At 44.3% G+C, this 14,197-nt stretch overlaps 1 protein-coding gene across 1 annotated transcript in view; it reads left to right on the forward strand.

Annotated features, from left to right (window-relative positions):
* The window catches only part of LRPAP1 (LDL receptor related protein associated protein 1), a 140,829-nt gene that overhangs the window by 107,355 nt on the left and 19,277 nt on the right, over positions 1 to 14,197 (forward strand). Inside the window, exons 5-6 of the mRNA XM_085642489.1 lie at positions 6,739 to 6,894; positions 9,228 to 9,310. Coding sequence (XP_085498615.1) covers positions 6,739 to 6,894; positions 9,228 to 9,310 — 239 coding nt within the window. The remainder of the gene's footprint in view (positions 1 to 6,738; positions 6,895 to 9,227; positions 9,311 to 14,197) is intronic.

Here is a 14,197-nt window from a genome sequence, read left to right on the forward strand (position 1 = left end):
CCCGAAACGACCACCCCCTCCCATTGGAGGAAAGACCCCCGGAGTAGCTAGTGTAGTGCTCGGGGAGGAGATGCCTTTAATTAAGGGAAGGGAGTGGGCGGGTGTCACTTTAGTGTCCCTGGGAGAACGGGAGATGGTTCCTAAGATCCAGGTGCCCGCAAATACCGTAAAGTATGGGCAGTGGGTCACCATCAACGGCCAAAGAGGGGAGGCTCTGAGAGACACAGGAGCCAGTATGACTATGGTGCGTAGCCAACTGGTGTCTCCAGAGCAGGTAATTCCCGATGTACTCCACCCAGCCGCGATGGCTGACGGCAGAACAGGCCACTATCCGGTGGCCGAGGTTCCCTTTGAATGGGGGGGGGGGGTTGCAGGTTCACTTCGAGTTGCCGTAAGCCCTGCCGTGCCAGTCGATTGTCTACTGGGGAATGACATGGAGCACAATGCTTGGAAGGAGGTGGAATACCGGACTCATACTGAGATGCTGGGTACACCTGACTGGGCCTGTGTGAGCACAAGGTCCGCGACTACCCGGAGAGGGAGTTCATTCAGGCTGGAGCCTGGAACAAAGGCCCAGCCAGCTGCCAGTCAAGGGAAGAACCGAGGACAGGAGGAGCCTGCCTCGGCGTCCACACCCCGTAGGACGGATAGGCCACCGGAGGTGGTGGACCAGGAGTCTGCGGTGGGGGATGTCACCGAACTGGAGGACCTACCCATCCCGGCCGAGTGGCACGTGGAGGGAGGCCCATCCAGGGAGGAATTCTGCCAGGGCCAGAGGGAGTGCCCTACCCTTGAGGGACTGAGGCGACAGGCCGCAGCCCAGGCAGCAGGGAACGTTGAAGGGAACTACAGTGTTTACTGGGAGGATGGCCTCCTCTACAGTGAACCCAAGGCACCCCTACATGGATCGTCACGAGCCTTGGTAGTCCATCAACGTTATCGAGCCTTCCTTCTGGAGTTGGCTCACGAGATCCCCTTGGCAGGACACCTGGGGCAAGACCAGACCTTCGCCCGTCTTGTCCCACACTTTCATTGGCCTCAAATGAAAGTGTCGTCCGATACCTACTGCCGGACATGTGTGTCTTGCCAAGCCAGTGGGAAAACAGGGGTGAAGCTGAAAGCTCCCCTGGAACCACTTCCTGTCGTTAGCACCCCTTTGAAAGGGTGGGCATCGACATTGTGGGTCCGTTAGATCCACCTACTACAGCTGGTCACAGGTTAATCCTGGTTTTGGTGGATCATGCCACACGGTACCCAGAGGCAATACCTCTGAGGACCATAACAGCACCTGTTGTGGCTAGGGCCCTGATGGGAATCTTTACCCGAGTGGGTTTTCCCAAGGAAGTTGCGTCCGACAGGGGGACCAACTTCATGTCAGCGTACATGCGGGCCATGTGGAAGGAGTGTGGAGTGACCTACCGGTTCACAACTCCTTACCACCCCCAGACCAATGGTCTGGTGGAGAGGTTTAACAAAACCCTGAAAGGCATGATCAGAAGTCTGCCTGAAAGCCTGCGGAGGAAATGGGACGTCCTCCTACCCTGTCTACTCTTTTCTTACAGGGAAGTGCCACAGAAGGGAGTGGGCTTCAGCCCCTTCGAGCTTTTGTATGGGCACCCTGTACGTGGACCTCTCAACCTGGTGAGAGACGGATGGGAAAGAACTCCCAGGAAGCTTCCCCAGGACGTGGTGAGCTACATGCTGGCCTTCCGGAGCCAAATGGCTAAGTTGTGGAAGCAAGCTTCTGACAACTTGGAGGCCAGCCAAGCAGTAATGAAGGCGTGGTATGACCACAACGCTCACCCGGTGGAGTTGGAGCCTGGCCAGAAGGTGTGGGTGATCGAACCAGGAGAGCTTAGCGCCCTCCAGGATCGCTGGTCAGGACCCTTTGAGGTATTGGAGAAGAAGGGTAAGGCTACCTACTTGGTGGATCTTAAGACCCCTCGTCAGCCCCTACGGGTGCTGCATGCCAACCGCCTCAAACCCCACCACGAGAGGCCCGAAGTCATTTTGATGATGGTGACTGACGGAGCAGAGGACGTGGAAAGCGAGCCTCTCCCCGATTTGTTTGCGTCTCAAGAGAAGGATTGGTCGGTGGAGGGAGTGATTCTCTCCCCATCTCTAACTCCTGAACAGCAGGAGGACTGCCGCCAGGTCCTGGGGCAGTACTCTTCGTTGTTCTCCCTTGTCCCGGGTAGAACTCACCTGTGCGTCCATGACGTGGGCACAGGAGACAGCCCACCTGTGAAGTCCAAGATCTACCGGATGTCAGACAAGGTGAAGGCCAGCATTCACAGTGAAGTCACTAAGATGCAGGACTGAATTCAGTAACCAAAACTGATGCTCATCCGATCCCTAGGGCAGATGAATTGATTGACCGGCTGGGAGCTGCCCAATATCTAAGTACCTTTGACCTTACCTCTGGGTACTGGCAGATCTCTTTGACTGATGGAGCAAGGGAAAGGTCAGCCTTCTCCACGCCCAATGGCCACTACCAGTTCTGTGTGATGCCCTTTGGGCTCAAGAACGCACCTGCCACGTTTCAGCGCCTGGTAAACCAGATCCTCACCGGAATGGAGAGTTTCTCTGCTGCTTATCTGGATGACATCGCCGTCTTCAGTAACAGCTGGGAGGATCACTTGCGTCACCTGCAAGCTGTTCTCCAGGCCCTGAGACAAGCTGGGTTAACGATCAAGGCCAGCAAGTGCCAGATCGGGCAGGGGTCGGTAGTGTACCTTGGACACTTGGTGGGTAGGGGAGCGGTGCAACCCCTCCAGGCGAAGATCGAGGCCATCATGGCCTGGGAACCCCCCAAGACACAGACTGAGGTCCGAGCTTTTCTGGGCCTCACGGGATACTACCGCCGCTTCGTGAAGGGGTACGGAACCATTGTAGCCCCCCTCACGGAGCTCACGTCCAAGAAACAACCTCAACGGGTAGTCTGGACGGAGGCTTGTCAGTAGGCCTTAGTGAAGCTGAAGCAAGCCATGTGCGAGGCCCCGGTCTTAAGGGCCCCAGACTTTTCCAAGGAGTTCATTGTCCAGACAGATGCATCAGAACATGGCATTGGGGCAGTGTTATCGCAACTCGATGAAGAGGGTCTGGATCAACCCGTGGTCTTCCTATCCCGGAGACTACTTCCCAGGGAACAGAAGTGGAGTGCAATAGAGCGTGAAGCCTTTGCCGTGGTATGGGCTCTGAAGAAGTTGCGGCCATACCTGTTTGGCTCGCACTTCCTAGCTCAGACCGACCACAGACCCCTTCGTTGGCTGATGCAGATGAAGGGGGAGAATCCCAAGTTGTTGAGGTGGTCTATCTCCCTACAGGGAATGGACTTTCAGGTGGAACATCGGCCTGGAGTGGACCACGCCAATGTAGACTGTCTCTCAAGGTATTTCCGCCTTAGTGATGAGAACTCCCAAGGGGTTGGGTAGCTCTCCCCACTTTCAGCTGGGGGGGACGCGTGTTAGACCTGTCAGCCCTTTGGGTGGTCCCTCCTCATCATTATTTATTTTGTCCCACTTCTGCCTCAAACCCTGTTAGTATTTTTTTCCTTTTTGGGAACCACCAGACTTTTTAGTATTGATGCAGATTCAGGGAGCCATTTTATCTACCCCTGGAACTTCTGTCTGAGGGCCTGGAGCACAAAATGGTGGCCATCCATTGTCACCTGTGACATCACTGGAACCTACTAGAACCTTCTGCAACATTCTGGAACCCTGTGACAGTTGGAGGCGGTTTGGAATGTTGGGAAGCTAAGCCAGAGTTGACAGTTGGAGCTGGCAGTTGGCACCTGACTGGTGAAGAGAGAGCAGCAGAAACCTGAAGGAGGAAGGAGTGAGGCAGCAGGGGTGGAAACTTGTGCCTGGAGTGGGGTCCATAAACCCACCCTTGATACTAGTCCCTACTGACTGAGCCCAGCCTGGAGCCCTGTGTGGGAGAAAGTAAGAAAAACCACCTTAAGGACCTGGACAGCAGGAACAGGCCTTAAAAGTAAAGAACAGCAAGTACCTGACCTGGTTACTGGTAACTACCTGAAGTCCGACGTCGAGAAGCCTAGAGACCTGGAGCCCGAGGTGGAGAAGCGGCGCTGACTGGGAAGCAGACGTCGTACCCGGAGCCGCCAGAGGTCGAGAGAGGGCACCGACGGAGGTCGTGGAGAGTACCAGAGGTCGAGGAGGAAGTCACCCGAGGTCGAGTGTGCGGCGTCGACGGGGGAGTGAAGTCCGCCCTCCGGAGTCGCCGGAGACCGAGGTGAAGCGTGCCGGAGGTCGGGAGTGGAGGTCGCACTCCGGAGTCGCCGGAACCTGAGGAAAGGAGCACCGGAGGTCGGGAGTGGAGATCGCACTCCGGAGCCGGCGGAAGTCGACATCGAGCCAAGACTGCCCGACGTCATTGAACCGGAGGTCGACATCGAGCCGAGGCCGCCGACATCGAACCGGAACCGCCTATCGACGTCGTCAAGAACTGACATAGCGCCGAGGCCGCCGACATCGAACCGGAACCGCCTCACGGCGTCGACACGACTCCAGCGGCGTCGGAGCTTCATAGAAAGGGCAGTAAGTGGAATAAAGGGCGCCTAAGGCCCTGTGGAGCCCTGAGAGACTATCCTAGGGGCTAGAGAGGTGCTGGAACCAGCTTGATTGTGCCAGGGGTGAGCTGAGACTAATACAGAGGGGTTGTGTAGTGTGGGAGAGCCAGATCTCTAGATCCCCCCCCTTGACCTACCTCAGTTTAGGCCTCAGCCTTGTCCAAGCCAGGGAGTATACCCCTCAGGCCATCCACCTAACCATAAGCTGTGACTGGGCCAAATCAGCCCATAGTATTTTAAATGTGATCTGATTTTACAAATGTCATTGTTGGCTGATATTATTTATTGAGGGTACTGTATTTATTGTATTTATCTAAGTTATTCCTGTGATGTATTTATTGTCCTGAGCTAACTTATTCCTGCACAGTATTTATTGCCTCACAGTATTTATTTGACCTGATCCTATTTATTGCACCTGTAAAGTGTTATTATTTATTTGACCTGCACTTTTTAAGGAAAAGCCTTGTGTACTGTGATTGTATTATCATTTATTCAATCAGCAACTAAGAGAAAAGAAGATAAAGAGATATATTTTCAGTATAATTTTTAAGGTGTAGTGTCGTTTTTGGAACGGATGCACGCATGGTTATTGTGTGGGTATGTCGTATGCTTAACACGGTGCCTGACCCCTGACCACTCGAGCCAAGCTACCACAGTGTATGTCTGGGAAAATCCCATTACCACCCTTCCGGTGTGGGAGTGGGGTTTTTCTAACATATGCCATGTCCCTCTGACCCATTCCTGGTGTAGCGCGAGTAGCAGCAGTGCAAGCTTCCTCTCCGCACAAAGCCACACCATGCACAGTTGTTGTGTAATGTACCCCCACACTGGAGCAGCACAGCAAATGAACAAAAAGTCGTAATGCCATGCATCAACTTTTCAAAGTTTTCTGTGTAGTGTTGTCCACCAAAAACGAATCGCGTGTCAAATTACAAGGGTTTGCAAACCGCAGACTAAAGTTCTATCTCTCCAAAAGCAGGCAATGTTAGTGCACCCTCTATTTGGCACCTGCACATGATTTACCATTCATAACAGTGTAAAAAGGGTGTAAATCACCAGTTAGTGCAAAGCAAGTACCTCCAGCCTACAGTTCTGTAAACGTCGACCTCACTAGATTTTCACACAGCAACGTTCAGTAAGTAGGCAGTCATCAGTATAAACTCAGTTTATTGGACTGCCAATGGTCAGTTATTGCATCAGTAGTGTTGATCCCAATGATATGACCAGATCTCCCTACCCTGATGTGCATCTAACATCACAAACCGCTAAAATTAATTGTAGTTAAGTATAGCTGTGTTGCCAGATTGCGAATGTTTCTTCTAGACGTTTTATGACTTGGTAGCAGTTGCTTTTGACCCCTCGGAAGCGAGGAGCTGGCAATGTCTGGCTGCATGTGGCATCATTGTACACATAGTGACCACTCTAGCTGTTTAATTGCCGTACCTTGACATTTCAACATGCACAAGTTGAACCCATAGAAAAGTAATTATGTGAAATTTATGAATTTTTGAAGCATACTGTGCCGACCATTTGGACATTAGAAATCACATTTTAGAACCAGGCTGCAAATGACAAACTGTATTTTTAAAGGACAGAATTTCTTAAAAAAAACTCGTTTTTAAAAATTATTCTCTTGGTGCGGAGTGAGGGCTGTTGTCTTGTTTCAGTGCCAAACACGAATGCTCTGCTTTCCACAAGTGGTACTTTTTGAGAATTCAAGCCAGAGTTGTGGTGTGTTTAAATGTTTACTTTCCAGAGATTACAATAAAAAATGCCACTTTTTCATAGTTCCTTATCCCTGCGCCATAACTGCTTCTATTTTATTTTTATCTTTACATTATTTCCCTTTCAACAAATTGGTATGGGAATGTTAACCAATTTATTTTTTACCTCCAATGTTGTTTTGGTTTTTGTATACAAGTACCACTTGTATTTTTGTTTGAGGAAGGCTTTGCTGCTTATTCAAAGTTATGATGGGAAAGCTCGTGATTCTTCTTACAGACCTGTTTTACTTCTAGGTGCTAGATTGCTTTGTCTTTCTGATTCCACAGCTTATCAAGGCTGAGCCCTGTCTCTCCAGTAGTCTAGCAAACTAGTTTCTTTCGAGTATGATGTACTGTAACAACCAAGGTTTGTTTTTCATACAGAAATCCACAAAAATGTGATCAGCCCTTCTGAATATGAAGTTAAGGAAGAAGTGCTGCATGGAAAACACACAGAACTGAAGGATAAACTGAGGAGCATTAATCAGGGGTTTGAACGAATACGAAAATTAAGCCACGAGGGATACGAAGTTGCAGCTGGTAAGTGCTGTATGTTGTTTTATATAAGTTGGTGTCATTACCATCAGCCTTTCCATAACACACTCTTTAAACACGCTATTGTGCTTGGCATAGTGTGCCACTGCCACCTGACTGGTATTTTGCTGCTTCTGTCCGTGCACCCAAATATATAATACAACAAATAACATTACACCTACAACAAGCCAGGACTATTGGCGTTGTCAATGGTTGTTAGTTGCATATGATAAACAAGCCCCAACTGTGGTTTTGTTGTATACAACATTGAAAACGCTTCAATTCTGAAATAATGAGAATATGAAAGAACTATTCATCAAAGGCAGCGAAGGGTGGTACTGCTGCTGAGTTAATTTTTTTTTTTTCACCCCGAGGGTGAGGGTAAAAACGGAGAGTCCGATAGGGACCCGTCTCAGGACCTGATTTTTAGAACTCCGACCCGCTTGAAGCCCTGAGGCCAGGAATCAAATTTGATGCACATAAATGCCCAGAAAAACGTGCAATTGGTCTTTCATACAGAACTGGTGGGTACGGTTACGTTCCTGATCTGCAACAGGCTTTGTACACAAAGTAGTTCGAACGTCTACACTCAGAAGTTTTCACCTACGCTTGGTTGTACAGTTTAACATTTCTATATTTCTCGGTGCTTTCGATGCGTGCACCTAAACAATTGCGACAGCTCTTTGTTAATGTGTAGACATTTCCACATTCTTAATTGTCCAGTGTCTTCTATTACACATGCAGAGATGTCTAGAATGAGTGCAGTTGCATTTTGAAACTTTTTTCCCTCATAATTGGGGAAAATGTGTTCTTTCATGGAGAGCCCCTTTAACGTGCACCCAGATCTTTTGTTGGTGTTCCCTTCCCATTCACACCTTGCAGAGAAGCCTCGTCATTTCCAGAGGGAGAATGGGTGGATAACATAGTTTGTGACTTCCCACAAATGCATACGTTTGCGGTTGTGTTTAGCCTGATAGGGCCTCTCATAGGGGAGCCCCATTTCCTACCTATGGGAGCAGATTTACTCCTCAGAACTATCACACCATTCTGCGATTCATTACATCTTTGTAAATAGCTGGAAGGGCGGGTTCACCTCTTGTGAGCTGCAAAATTGAATTTTAACATGTGACTCAAGCTTCTGAAGAACCTAAGTAGAACTTAGCCTGGGAAACTGTGTCTCTGTGAAAGGTGAAATGGGTGCGGGACAGCATAGACTCCAGGGGCATATTAGAAATAACCAGACCTAGAGTAATGTAAAATTTAGATTGCATAAATCACAACTAGGAAAAATGCAAAATATCTTTTTGTAACACTGCAGTTTCACCTCCTAGAATTCCTATAGATGCTTTGCCACCCAATGCTGACCATCTCATATGGCGTGTACATTCTGCACCCAAATAAAAGCACATTAAACACACCAGTGCTCCCACACTCAATGCATTTGTAGAAAATAAATCCTGAAATATGATATCCATTGGCAAATACATGTCATTCAGTCTTCGCCCAAACATTCGAGCTCATAACCTAGTACATTAAATTATCTGCTGGGCAACTTCTCACCAATTTAAAAGAAAATTCGAAAAAAGGCCAAGCTGCCAGAAACAGTGTGTGTGTGTGTGTAGTAAAAGGAATACGTTTCTGTAGAAATGGAACATTTGATGGACTGTTAAACTTATAGATTATGAGCCCTGATTTTGTTTGGGTCAGGTTTGTGTTCTCAATTTAAATAATAATAGAGGGATATTGTTTTACGAGTAAGTCAACTCAACATTGCAACATTCCCCTTTAAGTTTTCACTGTTTTGGAAAGTGATTTGTGTGTTTTAGAATACACAACTATTACAGCAGCGCCAGCCAGCCACCACAAACTTCCTGCTGCACAGAGGCGTGGAATGGTGAAATGCTTTTATAATTTCGGCTTGGTGAGGTTCAAAATGAAAGCCACTAGTATATGCATGCTGGGGCATTCCAGATGTAGTAGACCAAAACGTGCAGGAGATGGAGGTTGCATCAAGGTAAGGATTCAAATGAAAGCTCACCGTGATCTTGGAGACAAAAGATAGCGATCAGCATAAAGAAGAGGAGACAGACAGAACTAGAAGAGCACAGTTTGGGAGTTATAAAGACTGACATCGTCCCTAAACTCAAACTGATTATCAGAGCAGAGCTTAAATGAGGGAAGGACATCCATTGCAACCTCGATGGAGAGCGCACATTTGCAAATAATTTGAAATGTTCCCTTTTCTTATTAAAGATTGAGCATACAGATCATTGTAATAGGTGGTGGACCTTCCCTAGCCATTGGTTTACTATTAACACTTTATTTTGCTCTTATTTTAGACTTTGAAGAGCCTCGAGTGAATGACTTGTGGGACATGGCCAAAATGGCCAATTTCACTGAGACTGAACTTGAATCATTTAAGGTGAGCAGAACATTTAACAATATATTTTCATCAATGTTGTAATATTCTTAATACATGTGTGTTACTTATACACCACAGTGGTCCAAGGTGCCTGTGATGGAAAGTATGCTATTCCTAAACAAATAATTAACTCTTTTATTGTGCATTCGCACAGATCCTGTATACACCCCTTTCTATGATTGTGTGGAAAGGTGCATTTCAATACTTGGCAAATATTTGTTTTTGGCTCATTTATTTGGGTAGTACTGAGAAAGTGTATCTGAATGTAAACTTATATCATTTAATGGTAAGGTGCTTATCATATACCTTAATGGGAAATAAAATCCTATCTGGTGCCTGCGTTCTTCTTGGAATAGGTTGCAATATTAATTGGAAATTTCCAAGTTAAAGACTTTTTTGAAGCGAGGAAGAATTTTTTTCTACTCTGTTAAAATCGGAAGGGATTCCCTTCATATGCCATCCCCGTTGTGCGTTGATTTGATTTTATTTTTTGCTTCTCATGCATGGTTCATGCTTATGGTGCTTTAGTAAACCACTACCATTATTCTATTGTGGTTTATCAGGAGAACACTTAATTGTGTTTGTTCTTTCACTGTTAAATTGGTTATGTTAAAATATCACACATTTATCAGTTTACTTTGAAAGAGACTACAGTGCATTCAGGATCCAGCTGCATGGTTTATCACCCACCATGGTGTCTGTAGTTATAATTATATATATTCTCCCATAGAGTCCTCAACAGCAGACCAACCAACAAAGAATGTAGTTTACAAGGGAATGAATTTCCTATTGCCGGCTTTTCTACAGTTTCCAGTTCCACGAGGACTCCTGGCTGGCTTGCCGAATTTTAGCAGTCTTGAAAGGATTGCCTAACTTTTTTACTGCAAGGAGGTCCCTGTAGAACTTTCTGTCTCAGTCACTGTATGTTATACCCTCTTCATTTATTGTCAAATAGTGACATGGAGAGCTATTTTTTTTTTTTATCCAGCCATTTAGAATATGGCCTCAAATGATAGGATTTTGTATTTCACCCCACTTCAGTCTACTGTGGTTAATTCCACTCTGGTCCCTTTAATATTGCAAGCACCTGATAATTGTTTGTGTAAACCTAAATGCCAATTGGGAAGTGCCCTCAACTCTGATCACCCGAGGAATCATTATATCGGAGACCTTGAAATAATTTGCATGCACATGAGATTCATGGTCTACCTCTTTTGAGAGATGTTTTTGAACCCCCAACTCTCAAGGAAGAGACCATATTAATGCAGTTAATTTGACAATAAATCAGGGAAACTTACCCTGTAGGGTCTGAAGAACTACCGCTTGTTGTTTAGTTTGTTGATGAATGCTTTGGGTTTTTTTAAAACTGTGTAGGAATAAAATGGCCACACACCAATTGGACGAATGCATGGACTGGCATAGCTAATGACAACCCTACAGCAGCTATTTGTTTTGGTAACACAGGCTTAACCACCAATTCATCTTCTCCGTCCCTTGAGTTTTTACTTGTCATGTTTTCAAATCTCCAGCTGAGTAAAGCAACAATCAATACATTTTAATAAAATGAAGCACATTGTCTTACAAAGATGAGTTAGATTTGCAAACCATAAAGGCTTATTAAAAGATTAGTAAAGTTACAAGTTGAAATCATCAAATTAGTTGTAATTTAGTAGTCAATACATGATGCTTTAGTCTGTATATTTCAAAGAAATTCAAAATCATAAATGCAAACTTAAACTACTGTAAAGTTGTCTCAAAATAAATCAAAGCGGACTCTAAATATGTTTATTTCAGTTAATTAAAATAAACATTTTATACAACATCACAATATTATGAGCAGACGCTTTTTCCCCATGAAGGGAAAACCCTACTCCACTAAACGAGGGAAAAGTCAGGAAAGTTGGGGAGAATTGAAGCAGAAGGTGTCTGCTTGGAAAGCCTCTGAAAGGCAGAATCTATGAATCAAATGAAGATTCGCCTTGCGAATTGGGAAGGCATCTGCCCAAGTGTAATCTAAACTTTTTGGCCAAGAGAAAAAGTCTTCATCTTTAAAGGGAGCTGTAAAGACATCTCAGTGAAAGTGCATTGCATTACTTCAAAAACAAATTTTTATCAGTTTGCTTTACCTACACACGATTCACGCGAGGGGAACCAATCAGTTTAAGGTACATTCTGATAAGACAGTCACATTATTTTCATAAACTTAAGTACAATGACATCTCAGGCAAGTGTCCTTCAGCTCTAGTATCTGCAACACAGCAAGATACACTTGTTCCAGGATGTTCTTGCCTTAGCGGATACTTCGAGGATTGCACCAAATTAAACATTCACATGAGAAAACATCAATAAATCATACATTGTTTGAGGCCTGCTGGTACAGCTGCTAATGACACCAAAGATTGAACCTTAACGCTGGCCGTTCTAATATGCAGCCTATGTTAACTGCAGACATTTAAACATGAAAAATGCACTGTAAGTATTTATGAATGTTGCAGATAAATATCGTTATTTGTGCAAAACATTTAATTAAGAAAATATCAACGAGGCAGTTGTAATTGTCTTTGAAACATCCTTCTGAAATCTTCCTTCAAATTTGTGCACAGGACTAAAAAAAATCTACTCACCCACTCGCTATGGCGAGTCAGATTTTATGTGGTTGAGCTATTCTTAGCACCTATTCCTCAGTGAACGTAAGCTGAAAGGAACAGGTGTTCTTTTCTTTAAGTGAACCAGCAATAAAGATGCCTTTAAATCTTGTTTTTATCTTGACACATTTGCTGTCTGTTGAAGGACAGAGGTCAAATGTCAGTTTGTCTTTTTACTAATTGTTTCTTATCTTATCCTGAAAATTGTGTTTACTTTTCTTTCTCTTATTATAGTTAAAGATTTTTGTCAAGAAAGCTGTCGGACAATTATTGTGAAACAACAAGCTGTAAGATATGTTAGAAAAAAACATGACAACATTGAAACAGCTTGTAAATTAATAATACAAGTATTTCAAAATACATCCGGAATTACGAAATACATTTTCTTTGTAATTCAGTGTGATGCAAGTAGAGATTTAAATAGGAGCAAAACAAATCAGAACACTTTACTTGGTGGTGTGCAAATGACAAATATTTGCAGAAACTCTATTTCCAAGCTTTGTACACTATATAGTTTTATCAGTAAAACCACGTCCATGGCAAATGTTGCAGTCATTTCAATGGAAAATTTGCTGATTGCAAATAAATGTGCTACCACTTGATGCTTCGATATGTATTTATTAAAAGTGATAGTTTTTAAACTGGATTTGAGAAACAGTCCTGCTTCTGCCCTGATGACAGTGCAGTTAATTAACTAAAATGCAAGTTAACGGTCATGAGTAACCTATATATGGCTAGATTTTATTTTCTGTGGAGCAAAAGTTTAAACTATTAAATCAAACAAAAGTGTTTTTTGTACAGCAAACATGCTGACCTTGTGTATTTGAAGGTGCTCTCATATGTGATAAAAAAGAAAATGGCGGCTCAGTGAATTTAAATATTTGACTAAGATCACATAATTTGAAAGCAGTTTATGGGCCACGAGCATTATAATTAGGTTGGGTAAATTATTTTAGTCACTAGACCTGCAGATCTAGTAACATTTTGATGATGTTTCGAGGCCTGGTGCAGTTTTATTTTTGATATTTGTTGCCAGTGGCTAAGAATATTTGAAACAATCCACTGATCAGCTTTCTTTGTTTTTCTTTCTTTAGATAGAAGCTCAGCAAATTACTGGTGAATATATTATTGTCGTAGGTTTAGCAAGGAAAAATACCACTCTATGCCCTAGTGGGCCTCCAACGTAGCACACTAAATTAAATCTAAGGGTGGATCTTGTGAGCAAATCGGAACATTCTCGTTGGGTTTTGCTTGTCTGCAGAAGCTCTGTTCGTAGTGGTGGCTTCTCGGCACATTGCTAGACAGTGCAGGTGCATGATCCCAGTATACAGATTAACTCTTGTGATATTGATGGATTTCACAGAAATGGGATATGCAGCATTCTTAAATTATCTTGCACAATTAGCTATTGTTTCTTTCTCCATCTCATGTTTTGCACAGTAAAATGAAATGCCCCCTTCATCACAAGGGTTCTTCTCTGGTTGCCTTCTTATTCTATTTGTGACAGATATGATTGGGAAAAAGATGACTTAAACCCAAAATGTCTGAGAGTTTTAGTAAATTGTGTTACTTAACATTATTTAACACCAGGTACAAATAGGATTAATAAGGAAGAGCATACGGATTTTGAGTATGGCATTAGTAGAGTGTGCCTCAGTATTTCTAACTTGATGATTGTTAATGGGATGAGACAACAACTTCCCTGTGCAGCATTTGTAATGTGCCTGATATGTTGTTGTTTTAGTTGGGCATTTCAGTATATCAATTTGTGGTGTGACTTTGAAGCAAAGAGACAAAAGTTTTTTTCCCAATAAAGATCTATGCAAAAGATGCGTGCTTCACATACAGCTGTGATGGAGAAGCGTGTATGGAAGCAGAAAAAAGGGGTCTGTTGTATTATGGAAAGACTTGACAGGGCTCGAAAAATCTGAAAAATGGTACTAGTCCTGCAGGTCTAGTACCTTGAAAACTCTCCTCGACCTAACAGTAACCTATTTGACCTCTGTCTCTGGAAGCGGAGCAAATGTGACAAGATAACAAGATTTAAAGGCCTCTTTATTGCTCATTTGCTTTGTGAGCAATAAAAAGGCCTTTAAATCTTGTTATCTTGTCACAGTTGCTTCGTTTTCAAAGACAGAGGACAAAAGTTAGTATGTTTTCCTACTCGCCAGAAAGGGCGAGTAGGACCTAAAAATAGCTCGACCTCATTAAATTTACCTCGCAAATGCGAGCGGTCGAGTGG

This window comes from Triturus cristatus, chromosome 2_2, assembly GCF_964204655.1.
Source record: "Triturus cristatus chromosome 2_2, aTriCri1.1, whole genome shotgun sequence".
Taxonomy (NCBI): Eukaryota; Metazoa; Chordata; class Amphibia; order Caudata; family Salamandridae; genus Triturus; species Triturus cristatus.